This window comes from Pseudoliparis swirei, chromosome 2 (genome assembly GCF_029220125.1).
Source record: "Pseudoliparis swirei isolate HS2019 ecotype Mariana Trench chromosome 2, NWPU_hadal_v1, whole genome shotgun sequence".
NCBI lineage: Eukaryota > Metazoa > Chordata > Actinopteri > Perciformes > Liparidae > Pseudoliparis > Pseudoliparis swirei.
In genome coordinates, this window is record NC_079389.1 from 17500277 (window position 1) to 17512749 (window position 12473).

Sequence of the window (12473 nt, forward strand, 5' to 3'; positions counted from 1 at the left end):
AAAACAACAGACTTTCACCCAAGAGACCTCTGTTTGTGTCCCGTGTGAAAACAGATGTCGGTGTGGAATTATTTGCCACAAATAATCCTAAAACGCAATATATGGATTGATACATAAATGTTCCTCTCAATCATCACCAATAACACCAAGAGAAGTGTGTCACGCCGTCTGTATGTGCCCTCTGACCTTTCTGCAATATATGTGAGGAGGTTATTCTCCTGATTCATAACTTTTCGAGGAGAAACTAACACGCATTGTTGGAACAACAAATGACGGTTCATATATATGTGGGAACTGTTTGCCACGACAGTTTGTCCGGACATTCATCCCCAGAGGATGAAGACAAAACAACGCCACATATTGTAACTCCAGCTTCTGTAAGTATTAGCTGGAGCCCTCTGAGAGCTGTTGCTATGGGTTAACCAAGCGTGACCTTTCCTCCAGCATCCAGCTGTATTACAGACTGTTTGCTTGTTGAACTCACATGCAGAATATTGGGATGTGTTAAAAACACATAAATCTAGAACGGGCACTCGGTAGAGCGCATACCTTCGTATATCACAAGATTGGGCTTTGAATTATGAACATTTTGGCATTAGTTGCATGCCAATTGGATACAAATTGACCGTACTATGGTAAAAAGAAGATCTTGACCTTTGACCCGATCGATCCCAAAATCTAATCAAATGGTCCCCGGATAATAACCAATCATCCCACCAAATTTCATGCGATTCGGTTTAACATTTTTTTTTGTTATGCGAATAACACGCATACAAATAAATAAATACACGGCGATCAAAACATAATGTTGTATGAATTTGTTTCCTATTGACAATGTTAAATCATTGCAAAAGATGAACGGTGCTGACCAGTTATTTCCACCAGCAAGGAGAGCTCCGCCGCTGGTTAAGAGAACCGTAAATCGAGCTTCAATTTAAAATGTTAGATTATTCTTGGAGCCGCAGTCGTTCTCAAACATCCGACGTGAGAAATGACGAAGGCAGCCAGAAGATAAGCGGCCATGCTGCTGAAGGTCATCAGGACTTCTCTGATGCAGTAGCCTCTTTTTTTCCATTTTCTTTCTCGCCTCCCGGTTTAGACCTGGCTCTGTCTGCATCCCGAGGCCGGCCCGTCTTCCCTCCTGCATCATCCCGTTTGCTCGCCACTGCACATTTCCTCAGAGGCTGTATAGTCATGAGTGTTTTCCACAAACAGAACCCTGATAACACACCAAACATGGCAGCCTGTCGCTCCTGGTCCAGATAAGGGAACCTCCTGATGGTGACGTTCTGGCTGCTGAGGACTTCTACAGGGAAACTACCACAACAGGCCAACAGGCCGCAGCCAGAAACGACTCCCTCTCAGAACTCATCGGTGTCGCCAGCGGGTATCCGGAACACAGATATCCAGACTGAGGCTCCCTCTCTTCAGGCTGCCGGTCATTGTTTTCACTTCAATTAGCAACATGAAACACACACGGATGGAGTTGGAGCTGAGAGACATGCATATGTAAATATCTGTTTAAAGAGATCAATGAGAAGCTAAATCATCAGACGACAGCCGAGCGAGCACTTCGCCCACTGCAGCCTGCATTCTTTGCTCTCAACCAAAGCTCGCTCCAATGTGACCGGTCAACACTCAGAGATTAGGGACGATCTAACAAATATCGTGTCCAAATATTTACATTTTTTATTTCGTCTTTTCCACAAAAGTATGCAGTCACAAAAAAGTTTTCAAACTCACCACATGACACATGATGCGGCACTGAGACGTAGAACCAGACGCTTTGACAGACAGGATCACAACAGTGGTCTGAATGTTGTACACGGTCTTCTGTGAGGAGCTGTATTCATTTTTGGTGAACTTTGGTCATGATTACTTTCAGTGGACAAAAGAAATACAGGCAGGGGACAACGAGTTGAGCAATGAGTTCGATTGTTACATGGCAGGTTAGGCTGATTTCGTTTTTTTTAATCAATAGTTTATTCATCAATCTCAACTCTCTCACTTGTTTCCGGAGCGTTTAGTCTCGTTGGCAAACTGAGATGAAGACCATGAGATGAGGCCAAAAGCACCAGAAGAAGTGAGCAGGTTGACCTTGAGTTGAGTTTGTTCTGACAACGGATGTTTACAGTGTCGAGGATGAACTGCAAGAAGACTTGTCAGAAAACAGTAACGTACGCTCGTCGTGATTATTTTATGACTTTTTTTGTACGACAGACAGTTAGTTATTTAATTAACAGCAAATTGTCACATCTACAAAGTTGGAACCAGAGAGACCGATCAGTTAGTTAAACTGTTCAATGAGTTGATATAATGTGTTGGCATTAGTGGAGAGCTTGATTCAAACTTGGAGTGAGAGATTAATAAATTATTCAGTTTTTCTTTTGGCACCAGGTCAAAAACCGACAGATCTTTGGATCCCTGAAATGAGCAGGACCCCGGGGAGAGAGAGAACCTGAAGTAGAGAAGAAAAAGTGGCAAAATAAATAGAACAAAAGATTTGACAAGTGACGAGGCTACGTAACAAGGAGACGGTAACAAGGAGACAATCTCTAAAAGTGTCTTTTCTTGAAAAAAAAGGTGACGTTCAACCCACAGTTCTTAACCGGAGGGTTCATAGTGTTGTCTTTAAAAATAAAAATAAAACATGTTGTGCTATAACAAGAGTACAAAAATACATAACTATGCAGGACAGGACCTATTAAAAGAGTCTTTGTGAATGCTCCGAGCGGCAGCAGAGACGCGGGGGGGGGCGGCCCGACGACGTTCCCTTGGGCACGAGGAGCTGAAGGCAGCGGGAATCAAACCACGGACCGCAGTAGTGGCATTCAGAGGGAGCGACACAGCTCAGATGCAACGTTTCAAACCGTGTCAACTCTTCGAGTTCTCCTGATGAGCGAGGTGAGCTGGTGTAAGGGGGCGGGACATTTCAGATGGCGTAGTCGTCCTGAGAGGCGGGGCTGAAGGCGGAGCTCCGCAGGGCCTCCAGGCAGTTGACGAGGAGGAGCGTGCCGGTCAGGTGCTTCCAGCGCTTGGTGATGGGGTTCTTCATCTTGTCGATGCCCATGTGCAGCTCCTGGATCACGTCTCTGTAGCTGTCGCCGATCTGAGCGGCCCACGTGACCAGGAAGTCATACGCCGGCTTCCACATGGCCTGCAGACGGGAGAGAAAGAGAACACACATCCTGTGATCTGCTGACACACGCCGGCGCCGATCGAGTCCGACTTCAGGCGGATGTCTGCTGTCCTCTCCGTGCCCGGTACGCGGTTAAAATCATAAGAAAAAGCTTTAAAAGGGAAAAAATGGACCTGAACTTGACCAGGTCATGTTGGCGTGTGGATCTTGAACTATCAAACTGGCAGCTATCATTTGTTACTTTCGCATTGAAAATGCGGAAGGTTATGTTTTGTTCGCTGTGTATTTATTTATTTATTTGTATGCGTGTTCCTCGCATAACACAAAAAGTATTAAACCGAATCGCATGAAATTTGGTGGGATGATTGGTTATTATCCGGGGACCATTTGATTAGATTTTGGGATCGATCGGGTCAAAGGTCAAAGTCCTGAAAAGGTCAACATCTTCTTGAATCGCATGACATTTGGTGGGATGACTGGTTATTATCCGGGGACCATTTGATTAGATTTTGGGATCAATCGGGTCAAAGGTCAAGGTCATGAAAAGGTCAAAATCTTCTTTTTACCATAGCGCGGTCAATTGTTATCCAATTGGAATGCAACTAATGTCAAAATGTTCATAATTCAATGCCCAATCTTGTGATATGCGAAGGTATGCGCTCTACAGAGTGCCCATTCTAGTTTCCATGAGCGTTACTCGCACTAGATTCACCGGCGAGAAGGCTCGCCTCCATGTTAACACCGAATATGTTTCATGTGGCGGTTTGAACCCAACGTCAGCAGATTTTGCTGCGATCTATTTGCATAAAACTGATAAACTCAGCGGTGTTCTCGCATCACCCGCCGTTAGTTGGCATCTATTTGTGTCTTTGCATCGACGTAATCAAACCGCGCTAAACGTTTGCTTCGTGCTCGGCACCACGAGGCGACAGAAATCTCATCTCCGAAAAAGACGGACATATACCTCGCTGTCCACCACGCCATTCTTCTCGCGGTGTGGCGCCTCGTACGCGTCCATCTGCTGGCGCGAAACCTTGACGAGCCTCTCGGCGAGCTCCCTCCAGCGACCGGCCACCTCCACGGCCGTGGTCAGGAGGACGAAGTCCATGACCAGTCTGGCAACGAGACCCTGACAGTCCATCTTCAACAGGGCCTGCGGTGAGAGGACACAAGAGTGAATAAATAAGAGAGAAAAGCACAGCGTGACGGAAGAGGAATCTGGAGGAATGTTTTAAGCTCTGACTGAGGATCAGTGGACGTCGGGTAAGAGAGAGGACGACATTTAAATGGTAACTGGGAACTGAGCAGGGGTCAGTAAGTTTCACTAAAACCTACATAGAGAATAATAAATGTACATCTACAGGTTTCCTTCCACTGACTTGATCCTCCGTTATTTTCCACAGCCCGGCTCCCCAATCCCCATGCAAATCTCGGCTTTGTGCATTTTTCAAATGCTTTCTGGTGGAAATAGAAATCAGAGCCTCATGTTGCTTCCACAACAACACTCAGGATTTAAGTCACATCTGAACTGAGGGGAGGGACCAATACGGATACACACGATGATACACAACAGGACCCCGCGAGATTAAAGTGGAAAGCCCTTTCCTGCACCTCCTCAAGGCGACACGCTGATGATTTAGCGGTAGTTTGTCCTGGAGAAACACCGGGGTCAGAAATGAACACTAATCGTCTTTCTTGCTCTGATCCAAAAGTTTAGACAGCTCAGCAACCGGGGAGGGCAAAGCAAAATGCAATGTGCCGACGTGGCTCCTGTTTGTTTGGCTCTAACTGGCCTGAACAGGAGCCTGGCTCCTCCCAGCAGCCTCGGTAACCGGCCTGTCTCCATCAGTTTTGCCGAGACCGCTGGTGTGAGTGGGAACAGAAAACACTGGAGACACCACCTGCAGAGCGTCACGGGCATTTGAAAATACAAATGTCACAGATGCAAATACAAAGTGAGTTTGTACTGCCGGATATACGTGGATTTGTTCATGCACCACATATGCAGAGGCACACACACACACACACACAGGTGTATGTCTATACAAATATAAAACATCCCATAGCCCTTAAAAGTCATTTAAGGAATAAAATGATGATAAGAAGTTAAAAGGGTCAACATTCTAATATGAGCTGCAAGAAAAAAATGCAGATTAAAGATATTCAACTGGACCACTTTCTTAATCATTTTCATTTTTACAATGTCCAAACGTTACACATGTCCTCGTTATCCAGGTCTAAAAGAGACTGGTCCTCACAAAGACAGAAGTACACTCTCTCTCACACACACACACACACACACGGCCTGACGAACTGGGACGCCTTTGACTTGCAGACTCAACAGAGCGAAGGTGAATTTAAAGCTCCATTTTGGGCTTCAGCTCCATGTGCAGGAATGTGTGGAACGACAGGATATGAAGGGGGAGAGGAGGATGGAGGGAGGGAGAGGAGGGAGGGAGGGGGTAAGGAATGCAGATGCCATGCTCCAGCAGCCTATCTCACTCTGAGATGAGACCAGAGGAGATAGAAATAGAAAGTGTCCGTGGGCCAACCAGACGTCGTCCTCCGTTCTCTCCAGGATCACTTTACTCAACTCAAGTTCACTTTAGTTGTTAGTTTAACTCCGAGTGACCGGCGGTGCTGGACAACACATGTTTGTTTCTGGGTCTTTGTGGAAGGGGATGAAGCCGTCTGGGAGATAAACCCTTCGACAAGCACCTGTTTCCTCGCTGGACAACAACGCCAGGAAACCCCCGCCAAAATAAAAGGGGATCGCGTCCCGTCTTACTGCAGGTTTAAGTCCGTCTGCACATGAGCGCTGCTCGGGAACACGGTTCTGCTTTGTTCATTCAGCACCGGTCCATCAACGTTGTGACACAGCATCAGGTTGTGTCTGTCGTCATCCCGGTGATGGAATCTTTAACTACGTGAAGATATTTAGGTATCAAACCTCTCCATTATAAAAAGACTGACTGTGAATTAAAGAAGGACTTGATCAAGGACACAGACAGGGTCAGGGACATGGACAGGGTCAGTTTATAGTGCTCAGTCAATTATATAAAAAAATATTTCAGACATATATATATATAGACATTATAAAGCCTTCATTATATTCATGATGACATCAAACTGTAGATTAAAACTCAAGACGGACCAGTGTAATCTTAACTCTGCTACCTCACTTGACCCCTTGCTGTTTTTTTCAGAGCTCTCAAGTGCATCGCATGGTCTTCATTACAGATGAGGGGTTTCCTCTGGACTTCCACTCCCACACACACACACATACATATATGTACTGCTCAGAGCATGAAGAAGTAGGTTGGAAACATTCTGGCTGCTGTAAATCTTTGATGGCGTGTTAAGTATTTATCACTGAGCGTGGGGCCCTGGGAGTCTCCAGCCGGATTTTAAACTAATAATTGCACCGCGGTGGACGGAGCCGGCCGGGTGCACCTCCGTCACTGCAACCCAAACGGCTTGGAGACAGCGTGGCAAGGAAATGCTGGGATGCGTTTTTAATTGTCAGCTGCTCTTAGTGGACACGTTATGAGATGTGTGTGTGTGTGTGCGCGCTTTTCTTAAATGCCATAGAGTTTGTTTACATATCCCACTCCCTTCCCCCGCTGCATAAATCATCTGCTTGTCAAAATGAGAAGAGAATTCCTGCAGACATATTTTCCGAGATAACGTTGTCGGTGGAAACCAAGCGAGCACTTCAATCATGTCTGTCGTTGCATACCAACACACACACACACACACACACAGTCCCTCCCTGCTCACACAACCGAAGAGAACAGCTAAACTAAAGTGAGCTTTTTGATAAATAATGAGTTTCTTCGTCATCCTGTTTCAGGTTTTCCTCTCTACTACAAAACTGACACTCAACCTCTCCACTTCAATCTCCTCTTCATTATTTTTCTATCCCATCTTCATTTTCCATCTGACTTCCACCACCTTTCCCATTTACAGCCTCTCCACTCCATCATAGCCGCACTGTGGATTTGCGATTCCATTCTTTTTGCAATTTCAAAACTGTGTTCTTGCATTTGACTTTTCTGGCCAACACAACCTCAACCGCAGATCACCTGGGGAAACTGGGAGAGATTAAAAACTGTGGGTGCTGGTTTGGGCATTTCACCCACGAATAAATTATTTGTGATTTGTATTCTTCACAAACGAGCCCCGAAGCAGCTCGCACACTCCCAAACAAGGCTTTAATCTCCAGAAAACGAGTGATTGGTTGTTCAGCTAATTACTCCAAAAGCAGCAGCCTGCCACACCCAGTCAGTGAAGGAGAGGAGAGGGAGGAACAGAGGAAGGAGGCTGGAGAAAAAAACAAAATCTAGATTTGTGTACGAGAAGGGCAAGGCAGAGAGCCAATCGCACACGGTGGGCCTGGTTGCCGCTCCAGTTTCCAGAGTGCTCCTCCAGGAATAGGATGTGATATCATTCCCAGGCTCTATACCCTCTATACCTGCCACACTGATCTCACTGCAAATAATTCAGGAGGGTCAAAGGCTCGGCTGCAGAGCCGAGTGAGAGCTTTGAAATGAAAATCCCGTTTTAGCACCAAGCCACAAGAAAGGATCCACCTATGTGGTCTCTATGCTGCAGGTTTTTATTAAACTGGCATGTCGGTTCACCGTCTGTCGGCAACCAGAGGAAGAAGAGCAGGATGAAGGAGGAGGAGGGCTTTCTCATGTATCGCTCCTTCGCCACTGCTCTGGAGACGGACGGAGGAAGAAAGGAGCTCACGTTCAGTTCTATTCGTGTCATAAGGGACAGAAAGTCTTCAATATGGGGAAACTGTGCACGTTTTGTGTCTGGTCCATGAACCACAGTGGAGACACAAAGATGAATGAAGGGAAAGAGAATAAGATATCTGATGTATTACTGTTGCTGTCGGGTTTCAGCCTCAGTAGGGAATCGGTCCTCCGGTCCAACACTTGTATGGATTGGCATGAAATGAGGTTCGGACATTCAGGTTCTCTCATCAAATAGCTGTCAGGAAACGTCACTCGGGAACAAACTCGAGGAAGTGTCTTTCCGAGCCAAAGGAGTCGGTCGGTTACAGCAGGACGAGAGCCGGCAGCAAAAGAGAGAGAGAGAGACGGCGTGGAGGAAATGTATCCAACGAGCAGGCCTGTCCGGTGAACCCCCGCTGCACATGACATTTTCATGACCTTGACCTTTGACCCGATCGATCCCAAAATCTAATCAAATGGTCCCCGGATAATAACCAATCATCCCACCAAATTTCATTCGATTCGGTTTAATACTTTTTTAGTTATGCGAGGAACACACATACAAATAAATACATAAATAAATAAATAAATACACGGCGATCAAAACATAACCTTCCACATTTTCAATGCGAAGGTAATGAGGAAACACTGAGGAGCACCAGCACCATGTGTCAACTGCCCTGAATTCATATCTCCCCGACTTAGTGCACTACTACGGACGGCGCTGTCTCTGTCTCTTGCGCTTTTTCCCTTCCCAAAAAAAAAAAAGTTGTTTTTGTTTTTTTTTTTTATTTCTTTTCTTTGGCAATAAACCTGTTTCTGATTCTGATTCTGATTCTGATTTCTACTTGTTTTTATTACAAATAAATATTTAAAGCAATCAAGAGAGACGTTGAACCGCCGCGTTGATCGCGTCACTTTTTTTGCCTTTCAAGAACAGCCATCTCGGTGTCAAAGTCGATGTCAAAATGTAAGAATGTAATTTATCTCTACAGCACATTTGAAAACTCATGATGAGAGTGAATCAGAACAGTGAAGCTGAGGGCCGTAAAACCCAAACCATGAGTTAAGACACCGTGAGGCTCCCTGGAGTCGCGGGGGAGGGCAGAGACGGGCGATCATTTTCTGTGAGTCTGACAGCTTTCACATTCCAAAAAGTCATTCGATCCATTAGAAATGTGACTCAGTCACAGTCATTAATCTGGGAAGATTAAGCATCTCTTCTTCAAAGGTATGCAGAGAATAATGGGCGACCTCCAACATAAAGCAACTTGTGCTGCACAATCTGAATCCAGCACAGATGCCATAAAGAAATCACGTATTGAATTTCTGTTTAAGATTTCATTCAAAAACCACCTGAGCGGTCTCAATCCCGAAAGAAATATGAATCAAACCAAACAAAATGAGTAACGTAATGAGACTGACGCTGCAAATATGCTTCTGTTGCGATTCAAGGTAGCGTCTATGTGAGCAGGAACACGGTGTTAAGGGTCACCAGAGGTCACTGAAGCCGACCGTGAACACCTCCCAAATCCAACTATCTCTGTCCTCCGAATATCTCAAGAACCTCTACGAGAAGCATCTTCTAACTGGTTATGCTCAGGCTCAAAATAATACTGATGTCTCTTTACGACTCTCACAAAAATGCGAAACCACCAGTGAAGAGAATTGGGCTATTTCTATGTAGTTCTTCTTAATGTGGTCGTGGTCCAGGTCAACGTGTTCATGGACTTCGGTGGGAATTGAGGTCTGAGGGTGTGGGCGGGAGAGAGATGTCTATATGTGTCCTTCTCGTGTGAGTTATTTTATATAATGCTTTTTTTTTTTGTCTGTCTGCGCTTCATGATTTTGCATTTGTGTCTTTGGGACGCTACATCTCGAGGCGCTATCCTTACAATTAATTCAAAATCAGTCAGTGAGTTAAATGTTTGCTTTCAGTAACCCATTTATCACATTAACTCTTTAAAAAAAAAAAAAAACCACTTCAAGGGACTATAAAGAAAACAATATTCACAATTGGGGAAGAGCATTTCATACAGCTTCTCTGATGCAGAGCTTCAAAATGTGCACAACAACATATTACACATCTTCCATTCTCAGATGTTTGTTTGCACTGCTGTGTTTTCTTGACATTGTGGTTTGCTCGACACAACACTTCTTCCAAGTGGACATCACACGCCGTCTGATTATATGTTAAAAAGACTGCTTAGCGACGCCCGTATACACTCACGTAAGTGCAGCCTGGAGAAGCACAGCAGAGCTTTCTGCAGCAGGCGTGTGAGGCGTTTCGTGCAGGAGTTCGTGCTTCACCTGAATTAATAATAACCTATTAGTTACAATGAGTATTAATCAATCAAATGAATTGGGTGGAATGTCCACGGGTAGTGCGGCCGTACTCTGGCGTTTAACAGGAATCATTATCGTTATCCAGCAGAGAACAAGTGTCAGCGGGGCAGTTAGCTGCAGAGCGGTCAGCTGGCACAGGGGTCAAGGGTCAAGGAGGATCACGGGAAGTCGGACTGACTGCAGGCGCCCGCCGGTCCACAACCAGAGCTTCTGTTTACTTTCCGAACAATAAGGCAGGAAACATCTGCAGGCCTGAGATCCAAGAGACGCGACCCGGATCCGTTCCATCGCCCGCTGACAACAACAATAACACAGTGAGACTCAAGTCCACGCTGATTCATACGTGACGGGGGCTGATTCACAGAGACGTTATCACCTGTCGACATCATGAAGGAAATCAATTGCCAGTCCGCTTCGGTTCATACGTTTTGAATTCTTCTGTACACACTTATTATAAAGTTCTGTCTCTCGAGGTTAAAAGAATAAATCCTGTAAAAGACCCTCTGGACAACACAAAGATCCAACATCAGAGCAGCATCTTGACGGTGGCCTCAGAAGTGAACACAAAGCTGCAGAGTCAAAGAATCTGTTTGTCCACATATATATATATACAGTATATAGTATATATATATTTATTTATTTTTGTGTGATTTTTGTCCATATATATATATATACACAAAAATAAATACATATTTATTTATTTGTGTGTGATATTTTGTCCATATATATATATAAACACAAAATATCAGTCCAACCTACCAAAATCGTAAAAATTTGTGAATTTAAATGACATAAATATATGTAACTATTGTTAAAATACTGCATTACATGTACTATTAATCGTTAAAAAGAAGAACTTTTTCTTTCTAAAAGCACGACCATGCAGTCTTAGAAAAAAAGTATAATAACTGAGAAAGGCATCGAGCCAACAGGCGGTCGGCGCAGAGACACGATGACACGTCTCAAGCTGTGCTGCTGAGTCCTCGGACGTGTTACTGCCGGCAGCCTATCAGTCAGAGGTAATAATCGCCTGAAGCTCAAAGTACAAACTCTGGCTTTCATCAAAATGTAACCTCCAAAAGCTGCACAACCCCACAGACTCTCTTTTTCCCTCTATTTTTTTGGGTATATTCAACACAAATACACAGGCGACACTGACCGGCCCGAGAAGCAGAATGCCGGACCGATGTCAGATTAAAGATCTATTAACCAATGCTCTGTCTGAGTACCTGCACTGCTGATGACCCCTTTTCTCTTACACCCATTAGAGCAGACCACAATGGATTCAAACGTTTGAGCACAAAGAAAAGCTGCCAGCAGTTTTCTTTCATATGCGAAAAATAGACTTCCGTCCGACATTTGCAACAGAAGAGCAGAGCATGAGGATTTCATCTGACAGCCTTGAGACTCGGAGGCCCACACAAGCAACACAATCCACTTTTCAGAGGACACAAATCAAACATCAGATGTTTACGACTGGAACAAACAAGCATATTTGTGTCGGTTAAACAAAGAGTCCTCGCGATCTCAAATTAGCTGGATTGCTGCGTGCTTTGTCCCCGCAGTAAGCAGTAGTTTAGGTGTAATCCTGACAGAAGAAACAGAAACACAGACCTATATTCAGAAACAAATTGTACAGAACCCTCATCTTTTCCATACCGTAGCTTCTCGGTCTATAAATGGTTCTAACTAGTGTTTACAACCTCGCGTAAATTACAGCGTATCTGCTCTGTGTTACTCCAGCTGTAGTTCGTCCATGACCTCTGACAGAGACTCTCAGTGGATAATATGCTGACAGTTCAGGAACAGCGGGATGAAGGCAGCAGGGCAGCTGAACTCCTAAATCAGACTATATGTGAGGAGGTAGTTTAGTGCGTTTAGACATCTCAGGATGAAAATCGCTACCCGTACTGCCTGAGACGGCCATGAAAATCCCCATTTCCATGACAGCGGATGCACAACAAAGTACTTGAGAGAGTTGGTTTGTGCACTTGCAGCGAACACAGCTCAGCACTTTGTCCACTTTGAATAAAAGCTGCATATAGGAAGAGAAAAAAAGCGTGAGGCATGAAGAGGCCTCTTCATCTGCTGCAGACACATCTGTTCTTTTGTATGAAAGCCATGAGGAAGATCTACCGTCTTAAAAATATACAATACTATCTACACAAATTGTTTTTACACTTGAATTGTAATTCCTGTTAATTTAAAGAAGCTTTTACCAAGTTGCTGGTTGTGGGATTTAT

At 44.7% G+C, this 12473-nt stretch overlaps 1 protein-coding gene across 1 annotated transcript in view; it reads right to left on the reverse strand.

Annotated features, from left to right (window-relative positions):
• Positions 1-1666: 1666 nt before the first annotated feature.
• LOC130208084 (SH3 domain-binding protein 4) overlaps positions 1667-12473 on the reverse strand; it is a 30452-nt gene continuing 19645 nt past the window's right edge. The window contains exons 4-5 of the mRNA XM_056437004.1: positions 4104-4292; positions 1667-3157 (exon numbers count right to left, since the gene is read on the reverse strand). Coding sequence (XP_056292979.1) covers positions 2933-3157; positions 4104-4292 — 414 coding nt within the window. The 3' untranslated portion in view covers positions 1667-2932. The remainder of the gene's footprint in view (positions 3158-4103; positions 4293-12473) is intronic.